The sequence below is a fragment of the Mytilus californianus genome, unplaced genomic scaffold (assembly GCF_021869535.1).
Source record: "Mytilus californianus isolate M0D057914Y unplaced genomic scaffold, xbMytCali1.0.p SCAF_5, whole genome shotgun sequence".
In the NCBI taxonomy this organism is placed as follows: domain Eukaryota; kingdom Metazoa; phylum Mollusca; class Bivalvia; order Mytilida; family Mytilidae; genus Mytilus; species Mytilus californianus.
Window position 1 is genome coordinate 70,219,223 of NW_026262701.1, and position 24,368 is coordinate 70,243,590.

At 32.5% G+C, this 24,368-nt stretch overlaps 4 protein-coding genes across 5 annotated transcripts in view; all 4 read right to left on the bottom strand.

Moving 5' to 3' along the window:
* Positions 1–24,368, bottom strand: part of LOC127701343 (plasmanylethanolamine desaturase-like) — a 429,461-nt gene that overhangs the window by 115,986 nt on the left and 289,107 nt on the right. The window lies entirely within an intron of this gene.
* LOC127701353 (uncharacterized) lies at positions 634–3,588 on the bottom strand. The gene is made up of 4 exons (XM_052205245.1): positions 3,112–3,588; positions 2,224–2,402; positions 1,422–1,557; positions 634–963 (listed from the first exon to the last, which is right to left on the bottom strand). The coding sequence occupies exons 1-4, from the start codon at positions 3,243–3,245 to the stop codon at positions 726–728; spliced, it is 687 nt and encodes a 228-aa protein (XP_052061205.1). The 5' UTR covers positions 3,246–3,588; the 3' UTR covers positions 634–725.
* Positions 5,773–8,668, bottom strand: LOC127701367 (apolipoprotein D-like). The gene is made up of 4 exons (XM_052205263.1): positions 8,558–8,668; positions 8,051–8,175; positions 7,671–7,756; positions 5,773–6,074 (listed from the first exon to the last, which is right to left on the bottom strand). Exons 1-4 carry the CDS (start codon positions 8,666–8,668, stop codon positions 5,848–5,850), a joined length of 549 nt encoding a protein of 182 aa, XP_052061223.1. The 3' UTR covers positions 5,773–5,847.
* On the bottom strand, positions 12,697–14,886 carry LOC127702745 (apolipoprotein D-like). The gene is made up of 4 exons (XM_052207050.1): positions 14,776–14,886; positions 14,216–14,340; positions 13,613–13,698; positions 12,697–12,949 (listed from the first exon to the last, which is right to left on the bottom strand). Exons 1-4 carry the CDS (start codon positions 14,884–14,886, stop codon positions 12,723–12,725), a joined length of 549 nt encoding a protein of 182 aa, XP_052063010.1. The 3' UTR covers positions 12,697–12,722.

Genomic DNA, 24,368 nt, shown 5'->3' on the forward strand with positions numbered 1-24,368 from the left:
TCCAACCGATTTTTACAGTTTGTTCTTATGTTGGGCTGTTACACCACTGTCCTAGGTTATGAGAGTTGAGAGCGTTCACAACATGTTTAACGCCGCAAAATTCTACATGTGGTTGTCCTAATTTAAGAGTCTGTATTTCAGTGGTTGTCGTTGGTTGCTGTCTGTCATTGTTTTGTCATAAATTAGGCCATTGTTTTTGTTTGTTTCATTTTTTTTGTATAGCTGACTACAATCGGTATGGATTTGGCTCATTGTTGAAGTTCGTATAGTGCTTTTGTTGCTTAAATCCACTTCATCTGGACTATGTTGTCTCATTGTCAATCATACCATATCACCTAATTTTATATTATATAGATGAATAAAAATAGATTTTGGGTATGCGTAAACGAGACAACAACCCAACGGCACAAGAAAAACCCAAAAGACATCTAGAGGGTAACTTATAGTCTCCAACAAAAAAGCAGGTGTTTGTATAATATGTCAAGCTTAAAATCTTTCCGAGTCCGAAAGGTTGTGCATAAATTGAATGGACTATAAAAAAAATAGTTTTTAATCGTAGCGTAAGTTTGCTGTCTTATTGACTCACGTTTCACATCCTCTTTTATCTAGGTACTTAAATAATATACTAAATGCTTAAAACATCATATATTTATTGTGAATACAACTGTACAGTTACATTTGAACCTAAATAATGCATATATTTGGTTAAAGTCATTGCAAGCGTGTCACAATTTGGAGGCATAAACTTGTCTTGTGTAAGTATTCCTTTTCATCATTGCTAATGCTTCCCTGTCAATGTTATTATTCCCAAGTGCATGCTTTGCCAAACGTTTTGCCTCCTGGAGAAGATTTTCAATGTCTACAACTGAATCAACAAGGCCTAACGTTTTAGCTTCTGGTGCCGTAATTCTCCTTCCAAATACAATAGCTTCACGGTGAGCATCAACATTCCAAATTTTGTTGCTGAAATTGAAAAAAATTATATTTGAATACCTTTGTTTGTTTAACGTTTCGATTCTAAGCTATATATCCTACTGAATATGTACGAAGTATTTGCCATAGTAAGTTAAGTTAATAAAACAAACAATCGAACAAATTCAATTAAACAAAAACTGTTTAATTGATTAAAGAAATGATGCTTGTTGTTGAACTAAATGTACAACAGTTTTGTTCATACTCTTTAGAATACTGAACAGAATTCTTGTCTTTATTCAATTAATTTTTCCTTTCTCATCGCCTTTTATAAGCTTGAGACATTGGACACTAAATAATAAGTGACAGATCCTCATCCCGGTCAATCAATTCTATTTATGGGGAATTGATTTTTTTAAGGTTGAAGATGAAAGTGCAGATCAACAAACAATATAAGTAATGATATTATCTTTACCAAAAAATAAATGGCAGTTAGGGAACAATCTTACTTAATAACATCTCGTATATCCTCTTTAATTGGTAAATTCATGTGAACTTCATTCCAGCATATCCATCCTCGATCTGACCGCATCACCCTGTAATCATGCCCCATTGCAAGGAATGCACCACCAGCAAATGTATGACCTAAAATATTAATACATCTGGAGATATGACAATACATTAAAAATCCAGTAGTATTAAAAAAGATTACCTCACAAATTTCTTCAGCTATTAATATTAACATTTCTCATTTTCGTAAAACATTTTCTAACACTTGCTATTTAACAGTTCACTTTGTCAAAAATGAATGTGTCTAAGTGTGTGTGAGTGTAATCAAAGAGCATTAATGGGTTTTACTGCGGATTTTTGTTTTGAAATAAACTTCTACACGGGCATCAATTCTGCACAAGAGCAAAATAATATTAAAAACTTTTTAATTTAGATCTCCGTGTTTTCAAAGGTAAAATTACACTCGACTTTAAATTTTGTAATATGAAAATAAGGGTTCGTGTCCGGTTATCACGTACTATTTATTAAAATATATATATATATCCATAGATGTATTCAAATATTAACACGATTACTGGCAACGAATAACTAAAAAGCCCAAAATCCATAAAATTTTAAGCAAAACATTAAATGATCACGCCAAAAAAACCGGGTCGTCATTTGGTCATATGCCCATGGTGAACTCTATAATCAGATCTATACTTCGTTTTGTTCAATTCCGTCAAAAGCCATGAGAGCCCAAGGTAGCAATACATAGAATTTCTTCTTTTCAAAGTAATCAATTCAAAGTTTAAAACAAACCATTTAATGCTGCTACAGTTGGAATTGGAAAGTGCATAATCCTCCATATCGAATCTGCTAGGGATGCTCTGAACTGATCCCTCTTTTCGTCTGTTAATGGCGTCATCCATTTCAAATCTATGCCATTACTGTAAAATTTTCCTTCTGAAGTTGTTATTAGGGCCTTGCAATCTTTATTTCTGAAAAAAAAATCAAACTGGAAATATTTTTAACATGTTTTAAATATTACATTCCTAACAAAGGTTGGTGCAACTATTATTATATATTGTGAAAAAGGCAACTAAAAAAGTGCTTGTATCATAAAGAAAAATATAATCAAATCAAATCAAATCAAACTTTTATTGCCATATAAACCAACTTATACGATTTGTGACAAAAACAACATTAACATAATGACAAGAAAAAAGCATGTATAATCATATTAAACAAACTAATGAAAATAGTTCAAAATTCAATTATGAGTCCCCTATCCTTAGTGCCAATGACTTTTTAATAAAGGAACCTATGCTTTCTACCTGTTTTTGTGTTATAATATCGACTAAATAGGGACGACTAAAGGAGGAGGAGGACATTCGATACAAAAATCTTGACCTCGACTTTATATTTTCAGCTGTTCATTGCTTCAACGCTTGACTCTCCATTTCCAGGGCTTAAGACTTCGAAAACTCTTTAATCTGCATGCGACCATAGATTTGAATGTTATTTTATCAATGCATATATTTTTCTGATTCCCTAGCAGTGTCTAAAGTGAGCTTAAGAATAAGTTAACATGTAATGTGCCCCTAATAAATCTATTCGTACGGTAAATAGTGTCAAAATGTGGACCGTTCCACATTTTAAACTTATCTGTTTAACAAACAATTGGGATATAAGAAAATGTTCACTTACTCAAGCACAAGATCCAAAGTATTGTTGAATTCCTGAAGAAAAGAATTATTCAGTCGATTTTCCCCGTTCAACATTCGTATTATCGTAATTCCATCGTCGGTAAACTCCAGTTTTATGTTAGCCTGCGTTCCCATTTTAACTCAGTATATCGATAACTTGATAGAATACACAACTGGAGAAATGAATTTAAGATTTTAAAAACATCACAATCGTATGTCAAAAGTTCAAAGTTGGATTGATAAACTCATGTCAAATAATGATGCCTTTTTGCATTTACTGTTGAACTATGAGCTTTATGTATTTGTCATAGTTGTTGTTTCCTCTGTTCATTCGTTTATTTCAATTACAGATTTAAAACTAGCTTTTTAAACTGTTTCTGTTTGGCGTATTTCCATTGTTCACTACGTGTGTACGAATACTCAGAAACACCAATATTACAGAATATGGATATGCAAATAAACGACGAAAGTCAAAAGCTATTACAATATTAGATCATTTATTTTGATAAGCAAAATTTTTAAACCGACCATGTGATATATTGTCAGTATTATCTGCAAATTGATATTTGTGTTTTTGGTGGTTCATAAATTTGTATTGTATAGAATCAACAGCACCGAGTGTTATAACACGGAAACTAAGTCATTTGATTTTAATAGGGTTGTCACAATTGTAGAACAGGGCCTGCTTACCCTTCTGGAGTACATGAGATTAAACCTCAATTGTTTTTTTGTTGTTGTAAATTTGAGTTGAAGGTGCTCAATCTTTAGTTTTCTGTGTAGTGTATGTGTTAGCTGTTTTTTCGTCTTTTTTTAATTTTATTTTGGACATGCTATTGAAGGTCTTTTATTGACTTACGAAGTTTGATTGTAAAATCTTGAAAACTTTAAAAGATAAAGAAAAATGTGAACATCAAACATGATTAGCAAGACCAGATCTGCAAATAAGTCAAATAACAAAAAATGTCAAACAACATTTAATAGGAGTTATTGCCCTTAAATGATGATATTTACCTCTTTTTCTGGCAGTTATCTTGAAATCTGCAATAGATAGAAACTTGTAGCAGCAAAATTGATCGTCAAGGCAAGGCCTACAAGAAATCGTCAAGTGAATCCATATAGTGGTTTATGTCTTTTAACTACTTTTCAGTATTTGTTTAATGTTCTTCAAGCGGGTCTGGGTCATACATTGGTCAAAACCTTACTTAGTGTGTAAAAGATGGCTGACACTTGTTAATTATTTTAATGCTATACAGTTTTTCCAGGTGATCGGTGCAGGCTCATGTACTAGGCTGTTTGAATTGAACAGATGAAAGCCAATTATCATATCAATATTTCATAACCACTGTATCAGGGGCGGATTCAGGCGGGGGCGTGACGGGCGTGCGCCCCCCCCCCCCCTAAAATTTGAAAAGCATGGGTTGTCTTCAGCTTAGTAAAGAATATTTCGATAATTTTACCTCAAAAAAATTTAAGTTTGCGTCCCCTAACCTAAAATCCTGGATCCGACCCTGTGTATAATATTTTTTGGAATTAAATTGGGTTGCTCAATAATTGAAATATACTGAATATGATAATGTCAGCTTTTTCCCCAACGCACATATATATATATATATATAGCTGTCAATGTGTTGTTTTGTGTTTACTTTGCATTTATCTCCAATTGGAGCAAACGTTGCAATATTACTACCGGTCACCCATCCTGACTTATGCACGTCATAACAGATGAACTTTCTTGCAATTTACTTTATTTACGAGTCTTATCTTTTGCCTTTATATGGCATACATGTTTATACTTATTACAGCAATTTGATGTTACACAGAAACGGAACCATGTAAGAACTAGTGCTCTTTTAAGAAAATATGTTGAGCTTCCAAATTTTTCCTCAATACCATAAAAGTTACATCCAAGAATAAGTGGTAATAACGGTTAAGGTGAAGTTGGCAATACGTGTTCAGCAAAAGAAAACCATCAGCGGGAAGGGAATGTTAGGTATATTAACTTGTTTTTCACATAAAGATTTACTGCGACAGAATATATACACTTGAAATTTTAAATTAGTATGGAGGCACGCCACAAACAAATATTAGATAAATAAATGAATATAAACATACCAGATGGGGTATAATTTCTAATTAAACAACTTTTCACCATGGAAGTATATTACATTGACATTTTTTCATGTTACTTCCATGGTTTCACCAAATACCAGAGGACAAGGATGCAAACCACTACAGGTCGTACGGCCTTAAACAATGAGTAACGTCCATATATACCGTGTACTGAGCTATAAAAGGCTCCATAATAACAAACTGTGAAATAATATGAAAAGAGAACACTAACCCGTTTTTTTTTTTGTGAGGTTCTTGTTGCTCAGTCGTTACATTTCTATATAGTGTTGTATAGACTGTTTTTCAATCGGTCATTTCGTCGTTTTCCGTGTTTTTTTTTAAAAAATTTTAGTTTACTTTCTATGGTTTTATCAGTTTCTCTCCGGCTAAAGAATATTAATTGTCTCTTTGATATCTTTCGCATATTTTAACGACCTGATTTGAGCTAATTAGTACATACAACTATGGGCGATATCTACTGGATAACATGCTCCTAGCTTGGGCCAAGCACCTACATAATTTGGTGGGGTTTACAGGTGTATGAACGCTCAAATTCTTTAGAAATGATTTTATTTAGAAATAACAAAGATATAAAACGGAATAAATTATCACAAAAAATAATTGTCTTTTAACATCCAGTTTGATCGGTCTTTGAAAAATGACCTATGTCTATTCCAAAAGCTTTGGCCTTGGCCATAAGTTTGTCCACAATAGATTGATCCAGAGTCCTTTGTCTACTTAGTATCCATGCAAACTCTACATGTCCGAGTGGTCCAAGGAAAGGACCGCATGAGTAAATCAATGTATAGTTTTTATAATCCGTGTCTAATACCCAGTAGTCTCCATATGGAGCACCTAAAATAAATTAAAAGTTTTCTCTTTAGTTAGTCAATGACGTTATTTCTGACTGACAATTTGTTAAAAACTAACGTATGTATGCATATTAACGTTATTTCTGACTGACAATTTGTTGAAAACTAACGTATTTATGCATATTAACGTTATTTCTGACTGACAATTTGTTAAAAACTAACGTATTTATGCATATTAACGTTATTTCTGACTGATAATTTGTTAAAAACTAACGTATTTATGCATATTAACGTTATTTCTGACTGATAATTTGTTGAAAACTAACGTATTTATGCATATTAACGTTATTTCTGACTGACAATTTGTTGAAAATTAACGTTATTTCTGACTGACAATTTGTTAAAAACTAACGTATTTATGCATATTAACGTTATTTCTGACTGACAATTTTTTGAAAACTAACGTATTTATTCATAATGTCTATGCAGGCCATTTATTCCCCATTCGTTTTGAACAGATTCTGCTGAATTTTAATATTCGGTGAAAAAAATATGCCGTTTGAAGTTGCTGAATGAAAGAAATTGACATTTGTCAGTGAAACAAAACAAAAACTTTATTGCGCATATTTTTCAAAATAATATATCCATTTATATTTTACTAGTATGTATGTCTTCAGGATCAAAGGTATCGAAAAACCTACCGTCCATGGGTAGATATTCATATCAAATATCATTGTCCATGCACTATTATAATTAATCATTTATCAGAAAGTGGAATTATGGGACATTAACAGATCAAAATTCTTTATGGTTTTACCTTTCCCTCTGAAAATTCTTATTCTTAATTCAGAAAATATAATATCTGGTAAATAGTATAAGACGAACCAAACGAGCAAATACAAAACGCACACCAAACATTAAATACTAGAGGTAAAAAGGTGGCTTCAACATGATCGAATCCGACCTGCGACCTTAGAGGTTCGGTGGGCGACCTCGCGACCCTTGGGGGGTTCGTTGGGCGACCTTACGACCTGATGTCTCATTTAAAAAGACCTGTGGCCTTTAAAAATGTTCAAAACCGAAAATTAGATCAGTTTAGAACTGTATAGTTTGCTTAAAAGTGACTTGGTGACCCGAGACAAGTTTTTAACGTGACCTTATGACCTAAGGAGGTACCTTACTGGACCCTTAAAAAGGACCCAAAACAATAAATTCTACAACGACTGGCCATTACGAACAAAATATATTGCTGAAACATTATAAACGCTTTAAACTACCGCATGTTTGTACTTGTGTACAACAATCAAACATAAAATCAGATACAGAGTAAAGATCGTATGTGATAGCGTCAATTTGAACATTAATAAAATTTCTTTGAACTCGAATTGTTTTTACTAGTTATCTGGTTTAGAATAATATTAGTTCAATAAAATTCTGTGAAAATATTAATTTTCGATACAAAATTGCGTATAGTTATGTTTGTACAATTATGCACTGATTGACATACGATGAGAAAACTTTATACTCTTGGTACAATTTGTAATGTTCTTCCATCCATTTTTAGATAAAATACTCAAAATGTGCAAAATTTAAAAAGATTTACTGTTTTTAAGCATTTGAATTTAAGAAAAATACTTACTTTCAGCAAATTTGACTTTTAAATTAGCAGGATGGTTAGTGTCTGGCATATAGAGGTCACCTATTGCTTCTACTTTGCTGCCAGATCTACAAAATGATATAATTTTTTTTTAAGATTGCAATTAAATTATGAAAAGCGACATAAATTCCACCCATTATGAAATATAGAAACATTCAATTGTCAATTAATTTTCATTTCTTCTGGAGTTCAGTTAACTCTTGAAGCAAAAAAATTGTTTCAAACCTATTTATAATCCTTTTTCTTTTCATTTCCATTTGTTTACCCAGATTATCACAATCTGTTTGCATTATCATAACATATTTACATATGCGACAATACATAGATATAAGAAGATGTAATAGATTTATTGATATATTCACCTGACACCTGCGTTATCCACTCTAATATGACTGTTGTTCTTAATTTGGTAGTTGGCTTCTACACATTTTTGTCCAACTTCAAAAATTGCCCAAAATTTGTAGATTTCATACCAGTTTCCGAGGTACTGAAAATAATATCAAAAAGTTGATTAAGAGTTTCTATTTCCATTTAGCTAATTGCCAATAAGAGATATTGCTATGGTGATACATATGAAGTGCTCATCAATTAATTATAAAATTAACAGACAAGACATTGTCATCTTTTGCCCAATAATGCAAAAGGCCTTGTTTGATCAAATATCCTATTGTTTTGACCCCCCCCCCCCCCCCCCCCCGTGCAGAATGGTAAGATATTCCGCGCGCCATAATCTCTTCGTTGTTTTTGTGGATATTATTAACCTCTAAAATAATGCTTTAATATAATATGTAGGTAACAATTAAGTTTTCGGTATTTTGATGCTGGGTAAGGGTAAAATGAGAGAATATTTTTTTTAATTAAAATCTTACTTGTGGTAAATCGAGTGTGGTTTGAGTGACAGTCTTTGGACATCCACCAGGTCTGACAACCTGAGCAGCAGTTGCCCACACACAAACAAGGAAGACAAGAATTGACCACATCTTGGCGGGAGTATTTTTTGTTTGTGATATCACATTTTAAAAGCATGCTTTTATACCATGTTTACAAGCTTATCTTCCTCACGTTGAACCCGACGTGAAATTTTATGTAATTTTGTTTTGAAAAGAAATTTTATCAAGAATGGACATTCCACTGTGGTTAGGGAAATTGTTTATTAAGTTCACTGACTAGTATCCTTGAACTATTAAAGTCATAGTTTGAGTCAAAAATGTGCTTACAGGACGAAATTTTCTATTTTTGACAGAACAAAATTTGATCAATTTCATCAAGACAAATTTGTGCAAGATCTTGAAGGAAAGAATATTTGAATGCAGTTTTATACAACTTCAAAAATTGCCCAAAATTTGTAGATTTCATACCACGAAAAAAATAACACAATGAGTACACGCAGTCAAATTCAAAACTTCATAGTCATATAACTCAACTGACATGATTTGTGACAAAATAACAAAACATAGTATAACAATGATGTATAACTAACAAGAAGAAAGCATACACTGTAAAGTTTTGATAACCTAACTTAAAATAAGATTTGATAATACAGTTTAAAACTCAATTACGAGTCCCCTACTTTTAGTACGAACGACTGTTTTATAAAGTAGGCTTCTACATATACTTTCTACTTGTTTATTGTGTTGATTGGCAGATGATATATTTCATTTTTGCATTATCCTCATACTTCAAATATGATGAAATTGACGTTCAATAATTTCACTGACTACTCATTGGTTGTTTAAGAGATTTTGATAGATTTCTTCTGATGGCTTTTCGATGTGTTACAACAATGTCATAACACTATGACAATGTCATAACACTGTGACAATGTCATAACACTATGACAATGTCATTAACTTTGTTCCAAGAAAAGGGAGAAGATACCAACATGTCTACAAAACATTCAAGGTTGAAGAAAAACACTATGACAACAAAAAAAGACTAACAACTACAATAGTCCACAAAACATTACACAGAAAAATAAAGATTAAGCAATACGAACCCCACCAAAGTCCTGTGATAAACTCTGAAAGACTTGTTATTTGAAAATACATCTCGTCACTTATATGAAAAACAATGTTTGCAAACCTACGCCGCTGATACTAAAAAGCCTATGTATGCCACCAAGTAACCAACCATTTTCCCATTAAAAAATGAAAACAACACCTTATAAAAAAACATGTCTTGCGTCCGAAGAGCTTTTCTAGATTTATCTTCATCAGGAACGTTCGAAGCCGAATATGTAAAAGCCAAGGATGTATAAGAACCGATACAGTTGATGAACTATATGATCAAAAGGATCTAAAAAAATAGCCAAATCCATCTAAGGTCAGCTTTGCCTGAGGGAGTTGGAACCTTAGTTTCTTTATAATTTCAAAATTTATAAACAGGCAATTTTAGAGTGAACAGAAACTGCCTGCCATTTCTGAGCTTTTCAGTTCACCCCTGTGTATTTTAATATATTTCATGTTGGTCGATCTTAAGTTTTCCGTATAGAGTTTTTTGGGACTTTGACTTTTGTCTATTTTGTCTATTGTTCATGTTTTTTATCTGTCCTTTTTCGACTTATGTTATGTTTGATTTTCCCTTGTATCCTCTTATTTTCAGCCAACCTGACCCGAAGGATAAAGTCAGCAATTTTCATCACTTGGAGTCCGTCGTTCGTCGTCCGTTAACTTTAACAAAACATGTCTCCATTGAAACTACTAGGCCAATTGGAACCAAATTTGGCCACACCTGCCAACAAACATAAAGACCTGGTTAAACATAGAACACAGGGGTGAAATGCAAGTTTTATCTAATATCTTGAAAACCGCTAAAGATAGGAGTAATAGATCTTAAATGACGATTTTAATGCTTTAAAAAAAAATTTAAAAAAATTTAAACTATAGAAGATGGAATGAAACAATTAGCAGTAAAAATAATCAGCAAGACCGAACAAGAAAAAAGTCAATTAAGTCAAAATTGTCAGTCCACTTCATAAAGCAGTTACTGCTTTTGAAAAATGATTTTTTGTTGTTGTGTTTTTGGCAAAAAATAAAAAATAAACAGACAAAATTATCAGCAATACAAGATCAACAACAAAAATATTTTAGTCATGCATTATATTATAGTATGCAATGATAGAAAGTGGTCATAGTCAAAGATGAACAAATATCCAGATGAACCTCTAGTTTCAATTTAATATAGTTGCGAGCGTTAAATTTTTTCAATTCAGTTCTGATATTCAATTGAGGAAAAATACCACACAGTCAAGTCACTTGCATTTAAATATAAGTGGTTATACATTGACTATGGGAAATTCTAAATACTCTGCCATGTGCTTTCAACATATATAGGGTTTTTATTTTATTAAATGATAGGACCTATTTCCAAATAACCCCAATAAATGGAAGTCATTCGTGTCTGCACTCTGGTGTGATCAATTCGAAAAAATCTACCATTAATAAACAGAGATAAACATATCTATCAAGTGGATTTTGTTGTGTCTTGTGTTTTGCTAAAAAAAATGTGATCATAACAGTAATGGAATAAATTTTTAATATGAGGGGCACAGTTCCCAAACTATCACAATAAAACAGCTCATGTGAGACTGACTACAAGCAACATTTCAACAAAAAACTATCAAGATTTCATTATAATTTTCCACTAGTTGTGTTTCTCGACTATTAAGTTTAATATGTAGGACTCGAACTCAAAATCTTGGGTTTGCTTTCAATTTATTTAAATGATTGATAACCGGGTTCCATCTAAGTGGGAGACACTTCCCGACAATTGCATTTGCTCCTATACGTCTTCAATATTAAACTTGCAATCGTTCTTTGACTATCTTGAACCGATTAAGTACTGTATTTATCTATCCAAATATTGAGTTTTTGTAGAAAAATCCAAGACAGCATCTTACAAGAAAAAAGTTATGCTCTTGATTGAAATGAAATCTAGGACCTAAGAGCACTTCCATGCCCCCAAAAAACAAAATGGTTGATCCCTCAGATTTCTAAGGTATGCTCGTAACCAAAGACGCAAAATATATTTTGGATAATGTAAAAATAATAAGATCTGGAAAGATTGTCAATGAAACAACTGTTACACCGTACGGCCTTCAACGATGAGCAAAACCCATACCACATAGCATAGCAAGCTGTAAAAGGCCCCGACATGACAAATGTAAAACAACTCAAACGATAGAACTAACGGCCTGTCATATACAAAACAATAAATGAAAAACAAACATAATAAACAGCAACAAACGACAACCACTGAATTTCAGGCTCCTGACTTGGGACATGCACATTAAGAATTTGGTGGCGTTAAACATGTTTGCGGGCGCCCAATTTCCAGCTAACCTGGGACAGTAGTGCAACAACACAACATAAGAACAAACTGTTAAAAATCAGTTGAAAAATGCTAAACTCATCAGAACGATAGAAAGCCCACTATTAACAACTAACAAAAAGATTTAAGACTTAAAGCCCCCCCCCCCCCCCCAAAAAAAAAGAAAAAAAAATAAAAAATTACAGAACTACCAACTATAGTATGACATCAATTTTGCCGCCAGAATATGCTGTACCTTTAGTAAAGGGGTACTAGTATAAATGAAAAATATATAGAACTTACACTCAGAACAATTGACCAGACAAGAATGCCTCAGTCATCAATTGACTAAATAAAAAATCCTTTTATATATTTCATCATTTTATTTTTCGAATACGTCTTCGGATTAAAAACATGTTTTGGTCTTGTAAACTAAATAGAAAGAAATGTATAGCCTTGTTATTTTCATTAGATTTTATTTGTTCTGTTTGGTTTGGTTTGGGTTTTATTTGGAGGAGATTTGGGGTTGTATTCTTTGTCAAATACACACTGGTTATATCCCTCAAAAACGTCATAAAGGTTTACTTAGTCGAATATATACAATTTTTAATCAGTATGGAATCGAAGTACTCGTAACAAAAAACATATTCTTTATTGAATAATTTTTTTTGAAAAATAACAAAACAAAACAAAAACAGGTTATAATATCACAAGAAATAATGTCTTTTAACAACCACTTTGATCGGTCTTTGAAAAATGGTCTGTATTTATTCCAAAAGATTTGGCTTTAGCAAAAAGTTTGTCTACAATAGATTGTTCCAAAGTCCTCTGTCTACCTAATATCCACGCTGACTCTACATGTCCGAGTGGTCCAAGTAAAGAACCACATGAGTAAATCAATGTATAGTTTTTATAATCAGTATCCAACACCCAGTAGTCTCCATATGGAGCACCTGCAATAAAATAAAAAAGCAATCATAATTGTAATCTTCTATTGTATGTAAAAAGTAATGATTGAATATAAAAAGTAATCATTGTATGTAGAAAGCAATAATTGTATGTAAAAAGTAATCGTCTTTAGTAAAACATAATCATTGTATGTAAAAAGTAATCATTGTAAGTAATAAGTAATCACCGTAAGTAAAAGGTAATCAATGTATGTCAAAAGTAATCAGTGGATGTAAAAAGTAATCAGTGTATGTAAAAAGTAATCATTGTATGTAAAAAGCAATCAATGTAAGTTAAAAGTAATCATTGTATGTAAAAAGCAATAATTGCATGCAACAAATAATCATTGTATGTAGAAAGTAATCATTGTATATGGAAAGCAATTATTGTATGTAAATTGTAATCACTGTATGTAAAAGTAATCACTGTATGTAAAAAGTAATCAGTGTATGTAAAAGCAATAATAGTATGTAAAAAGTAATCATTGTATGTAAAAAGTAATCACTGTATGCAAAAATAATTGTATGTAAAAAGTAATCACTGTATGTTAAGCAATAATAGTATGTAAAAAATAATCATTGTATGTAAACAGTAATCATTGTATGTAAAAGCAATAATTGTATGTAAAAAGTAATCATTGTATGTAAAAACTTTTAGTAGATACTTACTGTTACCAAACTTAACTTTCAGATTAGCAGGGCGGTTAGAGTCTGGCATATAAAGATCACCCAATGCTTCAACTTTGCTTCCAAATCTGCAAAAAAAGAAGATAGAAAACCGTAACAATAAAATAAACACCAGAACACAACCTATCACTAGCAATATCAACAATGTTTCAGAATCATTCCTCAGTGTGCTGCATTATTTATTTTCAAAATGTGTTTATTCTAGCCAAAAAACAGGGAGAGTTCTTCCGTTTTTTTGTTTGTTTACTCCTTTTTAAGTTCGTGAGAGAATTTGAGTTTCAAATTCTAAAACATTCTGGGAAGGCGTACACTAAACTTAATGATTAGTGAACAACTTCCTATCAATGATGGTCAAATGAGGAACTATAATATTTAACGTTATATATACACGTAATTTTTATTTTAGTATACGAACAACAAAAGTATTTCAAGTTTTACAGGATAACAAAAAAAAAAGCACATTACTTTTTGTCTAAACCAACTATTCGGGCAAGATTTGTTTTAGGTTCATTATCGCTTCTTTGTTATTGTAAATATCCTTATGCGACAATACCACTGATTATCATATATCATTGTTAAACTCACCTGGTACCAGAGTTTTCCACTTTGACATGGCCGTTATCCTTCAGTGTATAGTGGGCTTCTACACATTTTTGTCCAACTTCAAAAATTGCCCAAAATTTGTATATTTCATACCAGTTTCCTAGGTACTGATAATATAAAAAAGAAAATAATAATCACACTTTGGTATTAAAAGTTTTCTTTTTTTTAAATTAACCTTGTAACAATGGTTTCCTGCAGATGTTCTCAAAAGTATAAATATGTGGAACTATTTTATATTTATCATAAATAACTGGTGAGTACTTTCTACAATGCTATCATTCGTTGTCCGATAATATAAAAGTCCATTCTCTGTCAAACAAACTTGAAACATACGTGTATTCTTATTCACAGATCAAAGTTTGTTTAAATCTCAATCCACACCAAAACTTTATACAACAGCTATTCTAATTTTAAAGCGGCAAACTCGTAATCTCCAAAAATTGCGCAAGGTATATCTCACAATGTGAAAAGAAAGAAACGATAATGATAGCTGAGTTCTTGTTCAAATGAAAATAAGTATACTTAAAGAAAAAAAAACTTACTTGTGGTAAATCAAGCGTGGTTTGAGTAACAGCTTTTGGACATCCACCGGGTCTGACTATTTGAGCAGTAGTTGTCAACACGTAAACTAGAAAGACAAGAATCGACCACATTTTGGCGGGAGTATTTTGAGTTTGATATATCCACATGGTAAAAGCGTGCTTTTATACCATGCTTACCAAGCTTATCTTCTCACGTTGAATCCGACGTGGAATTATATGTAATTTTGATATAAAGATTGGAAATTTCTCTGTAGCTAAGAAATTGTTGTCAGTTTACTGACCAGGCAGTTCTCCGAATAGTTCGGGTCAAAATCTGGGCTAGAGAGACAGAATTTCAACTTTTACAGAGGCACGGTGCTATTCTTTACCCACGACGATGATTTGTAAGATCTAATGAGAATAAATATTTGAAAAGTTAAAATAGAAAGTATACTGTGAGCAATCAATATTACAACAGATTAAAATGACCCATGCATGATTAACAGTCAAAATTGCACAATTGGGTAGTTTATAATGTGTTTTACGATTGATTATTTATGCTTTTAGTATATCAACTGCGATATCTATATGCCATATGCAAGTGCTGTTGGAATGTAACTGGTACACAAAAAAATGAAGTGATTTCTTTTTTGTCGTTCGTAAGAACAAAACATGAATAAAGTAACAAATTTTAAGAGAAGTTTTCTTATCCTGAAAAAATGCTTGAAGGTGGTGTCATCATATACAGTGGTTTAAAGAAGCAGTTTATAATTTGAAGCAACTTTCGGCAGGATGTCAGCGGGTTCTAGACAGAACATTAATGGGGGACCAAGGCAACCGCCGTAACCCGGAAGCTAATCGTTTTAAAGATCTTGTAAATGTACTTAATATAAGCTCCCTGCATAAGTTACATTTTCAGCAAATTACTTGCTTTTATGTTTATTTCTTTTTTTTTTACTTTTTTTTTCATTTTTGGGTTGTTTTTTTTTTTTAATATTTTTCTTTTTCTTTTTCTTAATACATTTGTTATCAAGAAATATAGCGCCACTGTACTGTACGGTGCACATAATTTTTTTCATTGATTAAATGTTTCAGCACCAATAAAATTTTACTAAGTATAATTGAAACTAATAATCAGTTTTATAGATTCTTGTTCAAAATTAAAAATTTGATTTTGGGATTTCAATACAAGGGAGGCTTCCGGTCCAGATTTTCCCCATTTTACTTGATGCATTGCTATCATATCATGTCATTTGTTAGTAAAATTGTCTTTTAGAAATTCTATTACATGTAAAGCTTTTGACCGGGTTGAATCTTTTTTCCGTGAATTTTAGTTCAAAGTTACAAAATCGGATTGACACATTCACTCTTAACAAGGCGTCTGGTCAAATTTTTGGAAAATATGAATTTTAAAATAAACTTGTTACAGTACACTGTATTTATGCTTTGAAAATACGAATCAACTTTAAGTTTATGATGAGCCGTTCTAGATAAATGACATGTCAATCTAAATTTACACTCCCGCGTTTTAGACCCTCCAAAGTCCTGTGTATTGCATACTTTTCTAAAGTACATTAATCATATTTCTTCAACCTTACTCAAACAATTGTGAAAGAAGTTTTACATTATAAGGACCATGCTTACAAACCGTGTAATAAAAGTTTACAGTCAGTATTGTATCTACTGAGTAGTTCAGCAACGAAATAGCCACTTAATTTGCAGTTTCTAAGATGGGAAATTGCACTAAAAATTAGTTTGCAACCCTCAGTCAAAGTTGATCTTATAAAAATGAGGAGATGTGGTATTAATGATTGCCAATGAGAAAAAATCGATCAGAGAACAAAGGACGAAGATGCAGACAACTAAAGGTCACAGTATGGCCTCCAACAAAACCTATACCATATATTAATGCCCTGGCATGACAAATGTGAAACTATCCAACAGAGAACAACCAACGGCCTGATTTATGCTAAAAATAATAAACATACAAGAAAGATGAAAAAAAGCAACCAATATGAACCAATGACAACCACTGTATTTCAGAATCCTGACTGTGAACAGGGACACAAAGAATGCGATGGTGTTAAAACATGTTTTGAGGCAATTAATCCTCGCCTAACTTCGGACTGCGGTGTAACAGCACAACATTAGAACGAACTGTAAAAGTCAGATCGACATGCACGAACCACAACAACACAAAATTAAAATAAGACGAAGATGTTGAGAGGTCGATTGTTACCCCCAACAATATCGTTTTTGTGTGTATATCACATTACATAAACTGCTTTATAAATGAATAAGGTATTGACAATTCACTTGGAAACTCAACATTTACCCCAACGACACTCACCATGGAGGAAATCATGGATAATCATAGGTCTGTGCTATGTTACTTTGGAATTTCAACCAAAGATGAAGAACTAGGTATTGGATACGTAAATTAAATAAGTGTCTTTACAAACGACTATATATTGCTTGGTCTTCCAAGTGCTCCACGAAACCTCTTTCTGAATTATTAACATCAATTCTATCAGCAATAAAAGCCGGGCTTCAATGTTATTGTGAAACTTCATATTCTAGTGGTGACGTGAATCATATGTGGCTACTAAAAAGTTCCGAAGATGTTTTAGAGTAAAAACAATCTAAGACTCTTACATCATGCAAAGTATTAAAACATTCCACTTTTCTACACTTTACACAAGTATTCCCCATTCTAATCTAAAAGACAAATTAAAAGAGTTGGTCCTACTTAATTTCATAAAAAAAAATGGCCAACGTAGATACAATTATCTTGTCTTAGGGAGGGATAAATCGTACTTTGTAAAAAAATCACTCTGATTCAAACAAAAAAATTCTATGTAACTGACATTAAAAAGATGCTTGATTTCTTGATTGACAACATATATGTTACGTTTGGAGGACATGTGTTTCAACAAACAATCGACATGGGAACCAACTGTGCTCCTCTTCTTGTCGAGTTGTTCCTTTATTCAAATGAGGCTGACTTCATACAGGAGCTTCGTAGGAACAAAGCAAAAAAGTAAGCAATATCCTTTAACTTCCTTTTCCACTGTATAGACATGATGTTCTCTGACTAAATAATTCAAAGTTTGGTGACTACGTTTCACGCATCTATTCCACCGAACTTGAGATAAAGGATACAACAGATACAAGTAAGTCTGTCTCATATCTTGACTTACATCTAGATATTGACAATGAGGATCGGTTGAAAACAAAACTTTACGACGAAAGAGATGATTTCAGTTTCCCAATTGTGAACTTTCCATTTCTATGTAGGAACATTCCAGCAGCGCCTGCACTCGGAGTATATATCTCCCAGTTGATACGATACTCCAGGGCTTGTATTTCCTATAATAATTTCCTTGATAGAGGGTTGCTGCTCACAAGGAAGCTATTAAACCAAGAGTTCCAATTGGTGAAGTTGAAATCATTCGTAAATTTTACGGACGTCATCACGAGTTTGTTGACCGTTATGGAATATCTGTTTCACAGATGATGACGGACATGTTCCAATTGTCGTAACCACAATCCCGTCCTCTTTCCCCCGAATGTGACCTACCGAATTAGACTTTTCACCGGGTTTGTACTTACACGAGCAACACGACGGATGCCACATGTGGAGCAGGATTCTGCCTACGCTTCCGGAGCACATGAGATCACCCCGGGTTTTTAGTGGGGTTCGTGTTGCTTAGTCTATAGTTTTCTATGTTGTGTTGTGTTTTGTGTACTGTTGTTTGTCTGTTGGTCTCTTTCTTTTTTAGCCATGGCGTTGTCAGTTTTTTTTCGACTTATGAGTTTGCATGTCCCTTTATTTGGTGTCAGCCGTTTGTCTTATGGAAACCTTCAATCAAGTTCAGGTTGCTCATGATTATACAATAAGTACTCCAGAAATAGTGTCATGATGTAATGAGGCCATAATGAGTCTCAATTCAAATCCCCAACCCTAAAATACAGGGTCCCTTAAAAGAGAACTTATACCAGATTAATGTTATAGAGTAACATTACACAACCTTCATGAATTCCTTGAAAAATTATATAATTCTACAAAAAATATACATCCTTAGAAATGTTACATGTACCATGGTTGCTTGCATTTTATTTTTAAACAGTAATGGGTGCCATATTGATTAACTATTAAGTAATTTGATGAAATTTTAAAAGAACATGGGTTTCTTGGAAACATTATAAGTCTGACTCGGATTTGCTTGAAGTATTTTCAGAAATGATGTACAGAATTACAGAATATTGGACCTTATTTACCCTTGTCAATGTTACTCACGTTGTATATAATAGCAATGGTTATTGTGAGGTTATATCCGTTTTCTCATTTGTCAAATCGCATTGTGAACGAACAAGGCGTAGTATTATGCTTACTATTTTGTCTGCAAGAAATCCTTCGATAAAAATGAAATTTTGCATTTGAGCTCGGTTCTCAAGTAAAAAATAATATACAAGAAAATTAATTGGTATCATTTTAGTATAGCAGCCTCTCACTGAAACCAGGCTCCTATAACTATAGCTTGACCTCATTGGTTTGGATATAGTTTTTCTGTTGTAATTTTCTATGTTTATAATCAATTTTAGTACAGCATGTGGTTTGGTTCTTGTTTCCTCCTTTATTCGAATATTATGTATAAGCATATTGTCATTTTAAGCTAAACCAATTGTTTATCAACTTCAGTCCGTTGGTATTTTTTGCGCGATGTTACATGGGAAGATGTGTCCGTTGACCGAGGGAAATTAAGTGTAATACATATTGATTGATTGATTTGTTTTGGCGTTTTAACGCCAATTTCCATACTATTGGTTATTTCGTGGCGGCCAGTATTTATGGGTGGAGGAAGTCGGAGTTTCCGGAGAGAACCATAGACCTTCGACAGAAAAACTGGCTATCCGATGGTCTAAAAACTGTACAGTAAGTAGCCTACGTTTTTTGGTATATTGTTAGTTTGCTGTATATCAGTTAAAAATATCAACATAGATGCAATGAAAATTTTAAGAGCATTGTTCAATTGAAAAATTTATTCATAGGAAGTTACCACATTCATTTGTATAAATGATCTTATGGGTATGGGTTTTGCTCATTGTTGAAGGTCATACGGTGACCTATAGTTGTTAACTTCTACGTCATTTGGTCTTTGGTGAAGAGTTGTCTCATTGGTAATCATACCACATCTTCCTATTTTTATATGATCCGGATCTTTAGATTTTATAAATCTACTTTATTTTATAGCTTGCCTTTTTTTGTAACAGCGAACCTTCAAAGTTTTAATTGCAATCAAAATCAATTCTTTGATACCTTGTAATTGTTTTGATGTAATTAATCATAACATGTACTAGAAACATCAACATGTGCTTTATCACATGCGCATGCGCGAGCATAAATGGCAGTGAAAATTTTCAAGAGAATAAATTTGGCGTAAAATATGAATTGCAAAGTGATTTCATCTTGGATTTATCAGTAGAGTAATGCCGAGAAGTAGAAGAGGTAAACCAAATAAACCAAATAAAAGAAAGAGACAAAATCTGTTCTCTGGAAGTTCTTCTTCAGATCAGTACAGTTCACCCGCCTTTTCAAACAAAGAAAAATGTCGACACAACAACGAGCCAAAGGTACTGTTATCTAATACAATTAGTGAAGCCTTGTCATGTTTAAACGACAATAACAATTCACAACTTAACATTGATAATCAGCTCACCATGAATCAATCGATTAACCCAGGGTGTCAATACACAAGTACACCACAACAACCCAGTACACCTATTTCATACCAGCCGTTTCAACAGTTCCACCAATACCCGCAGTCACCTACCTTCCTACCCCCACCGCCTCTCCCACCAGTCTCGCCTGGATTTGAATCTCTGTTGCATGAAATAAACAAGAGACTTATAGGTGTAGAAACAAAATTGACAAAACTAGACTCGATAGAACAACGAATAAGCACCTTTGATACGAAATTTAAAACTGTTGATGTAGAAGTCGCATCTTGTAAAGAAAGAATTGGTGTACTAGAACAAAGTGCTCAGTTTTTGTCAAATGTGCACGACGAGCACAAAGTATTAAAAAGTAGACTTGACAAGCTAACGAAAAACATTGAAACAACCAAATCGGTAAATAATGATGTGAAAGATAGACTAGCTGGTGTAGAAATACAAAGTTTGAGACAAAATCTATTATTTTTTGCTATAGATGAAAAAAGTTCTAATACTGACATGGAAACCGACGGAAACGAAGTGGACGAAGCAACGGGGGGTGTAACGGGTGCAACGGGGGGTGTAACGGGTGCAACGGGGGGTGTAACGGGTAAAACAGAAAATAGACATTTAGATCATCAAACCAATAAAGACAATGAAAACTGTATTGATACCATACTGGATTTCTGTGAGAATACACTTAAAATTGAAAATGCAAAAACAGCAATAAAGATTGAAAGTGCGTTCCGTTTAGGAAAGTTGAAAAAAGAGGCAGTTAAACCGCGACCAATAGTCGTAAAATTTAAGAACTTCTCAGACCGTGAAATGGTACGAAAAATGTCAAAGCGTTTGAAGGGTACCGGTTTCGGAATAAGTCAGCAATTCCCACCTGAAATTTTGGAGAAAAGGAAAAAACTGCTACCTGTGATGTTCCAGAAAAGAAAAGAAAAACTCTCAGCTTACTTAGTTGACGATAAATTATATGTCGATGGTAAATTATGGGAGAAATAGGAATCCGAGGAGGATGATATTAGTGAAAAATCAATTTCGAAAAATTTAAAAATATGCTCGTGGAATATTTCAAAGGGCCTACTACGTAAATTAGCAGACGAAGAATTTGTAAATATGTTGTGTGAATACGATGTTATATGTTTTAATGAGTGTTGGGTCAAATGCCCTAAGGAATTCAATTTAATTGGATATGAAAAGAAATATTTATAAAGAGAAAAGTGTAAGGGGGGTGGCGTAATAGTGTTCTATAAGAAATGGTTAAAGTCTTATTTAGAAGTTATCGATTGTTGTATTGATTGTATGATATGGATAAAAATTGATAAAAATATAATGTTCGATAATGAAAATTTCTATATTTGTGCTATATACATACCACCCGATAAAAATGTTTATTATAGAAAGTATGATATTGACGTTTTCGATGTTTTACAACAACAAATTGAAATTTATTCAAAATTTGGTAACATTTCCGTTATTGGTGATTTAAACGGCCGAGTGGGTAATGAACCAGACTATCTTTTACAAGACGGGTTAAACAGAGAATTACTGGACAAAGTTGACAATTTAATTGAGTATACTGCGGATGTACCGTTAGTTAATAGATTGACTGAAGATTTAAAAACACCGAACTCTTTTGGTAAACGCATATTAAATTTGTGTAAATCTGCTGGCCTTAGGATATGTAATGGACGTTTTGGTGACTCAAGTAAACAGTATACATTTCAAAATAAAAATGGTTGTAGTGTTATAGATTACATGTTGTTATCTTGTAACCCGAGTCATTTTCAATTGTTAACAGTTTTATTGTAGGAAATTTTACAACTTTTTCATGTCATGCTCCATTATTTGTAGATATTAAATTAAAAGATTTATGCCAGAAAACTGTATGTACATGTAAAAAAATAAAGTATAATACGATACGATGGAATGAAGAGTTCAGGAATGAAGTCAGAGAAGATCTAATGCATAATGCACAGAAATTTGAAGAACTGCACAAAAGTATTACAGAAGATGCTGATGCTATTAATAATGCTGTGAATGAAATGAATGTTATTTTGACAAATATTTTTGAAAAATATACACGTAAAGAAGTAGAACGAACAATATGCTGTGATAATTGCACTGGTCGTAAACCGAGTACAAATTCGAACCTTAAGCAAGACAAACCATGGATAACAGATGATTGCAAATTACTTTATAAAAACTATAAGCATGCACTTATGCAGTTTAACCGAAATCATTCCGAGGAAAATAGACTAAAACTGAACTTAGATAAACAAAAATACAAAGTTATGGAAAATAAACTGAAACGAAATTATAAAAACAAACAAGGAAACATGTTTAACGCAATGAGAAAATCGAATCCGAAACGTTTTTACCGAAAATTTAAAAACAGCAAAAAAACTTTCTCAAGTAACATTTCAATAGAACAGTTTTTTGATCACTTTAAAAATCTGATGTCTAAAGATGACAATGATACCAGTACTGAGGATCAGATAGAAGGAGATAACTCATGCATTTTCGAAGAATTAGACAGACCTTTCACCGAAAAGGAACTTGAAGACAATGTAAGAAAATTAAACAAGAATAAATCTCCAGGAGTGGACAATATTGTGAACGAATATATAATTGAAAGCAAGCCAGTTGTATTACCTTTATTGTGTAAACTTTTTAATGTAATTTTATGTACTGGATTCTTCCCAGAACTTTGGGTGAAAAGTATAATAGTGCCGTTATTTAAAAAAGGTCCGGTTAATGACCCTGGAAATTACCGAGGTATATCATTAGTGTCTCATATAGGAAAACTTTTTACAGCCACTATCAATACGAGACTGTTGAAATGGAGCGAGGAACACAGTATCATCACAGACGCGCAGTTCGGATTCAGACCTGGCCACGGAACTCATGATGCAATATTTGCTCTTCATTCCATCATATCAAAATCTTTGAGAAACGGAAAAAGGTTATATTGTTGTTTTATTGATTATAAAAAAGCTTTTGACAGTGTTGAGCATTTTAAATTATGGATGAAATTAGCTAAATGTGGTATAACCGGAAAATTGTTACATTTAATAAAATCAATGTATTCTAACTTGAAATCATGTGTTAAACATGAGGGAAATTTTTCTGAGTTCTTTAACTGTGACATTGGTCTAATGCAAGGGGAATCCTTATCACCTTTTTTATATGCTATGTATGTCAATGATATTGAAATAGAATTAATAAAACAGGGTTGTCATTCATATGACATGAAAATGCTCAATCTTTACTTATTGATGTATGCTGACGATACTGTTATTTTCAGCGAAAATATAAACGATCTTCAAAAAATGATAGATGTTGTACAAATATGTTCTGAAGGGTATAATTTACATATAAATATGTTAAAAACTAAGATTGTTGTATTTAGAAACAGAGGTGTTATCAAACCAGAAGAAAAATGGTTCATTAATGGAGAGAATATTGAGTTATGTGATGAATTTATATATCTGGGTATACTGTTAAATTATAATGGTATTTTTACGAATACTCAGAAAATGTTGTCAAATCAAGGTAAAAAAGCTGTTTTTAGTTTATTCAGTAAAATTCAAGAAGACTTTTTCAATACAGAAACACTACTGTCTTTATTTGATACATATGTTTCAAGCATAGTGAATTATGGTAGCGAAGTTTGGGGATACCATAAAGCAATTGACATTGAAACTCTTCACTTATATTTTTTAAAGAGGATTTTGAAAGTAAAAAAGAGTACTACAAATTACATGGTGTATTTTGAACTAGGTAGAGTCCCATTGTATGTACATAGATACTATAAAATGATGAAATATTGGTGTAAATTGTTAAAAACTGACAATTGTATTCTGAAAAATTGTTATGCAGAAATGCTG

What these genes read in the sequence shown, in the direction of transcription:
- LOC127701353 (XM_052205245.1), bottom strand. Translation starts at nt 3,245, where the DNA reads ATGGGAACGCAGGCTAACATAAAACTGGAGTTTACCGACGATGGAATT. An exon ending in ACTTTGGATCTTGTGCTTGA is followed by an intron (nt 2,403 to 3,111) that starts GTAAGTGAACAT and finishes TTTTTTTTTCAG; the next exon opens with AAATAAAGATTGCAAGGCCC. An exon ending in GATATACGAGATGTTATTAA is followed by an intron (nt 964 to 1,421) that starts GTAAGATTGTTC and finishes TTTCAATTTCAG; the next exon opens with CAACAAAATTTGGAATGTTG.
- LOC127701367 (XM_052205263.1), bottom strand. Translation starts at nt 8,668, where the DNA reads ATGTGGTCAATTCTTGTCTTCCTTGTTTGTGTGTGGGCAACTGCTGCT. An exon ending in GTGGATAACGCAGGTGTCAG is followed by an intron (nt 7,757 to 8,050) that starts GTGAATATATCA and finishes ATCATTTTGTAG; the next exon opens with ATCTGGCAGCAAAGTAGAAG. An exon ending in AAAAGTCAAATTTGCTGAAA is followed by an intron (nt 6,075 to 7,670) that starts GTAAGTATTTTT and finishes AATTTATTTTAG; the next exon opens with GTGCTCCATATGGAGACTAC.
- LOC127702745 (XM_052207050.1), bottom strand. Translation starts at nt 14,886, where the DNA reads ATGTGGTCGATTCTTGTCTTTCTAGTTTACGTGTTGACAACTACTGCT. An exon ending in CCACGCTTGATTTACCACAA is followed by an intron (nt 14,341 to 14,775) that starts GTAAGTTTTTTT and finishes TTATATTATCAG; the next exon opens with TACCTAGGAAACTGGTATGA. An exon ending in GAAAGTTAAGTTTGGTAACA is followed by an intron (nt 12,950 to 13,612) that starts GTAAGTATCTAC and finishes ATTTTATTGCAG; the next exon opens with GTGCTCCATATGGAGACTAC.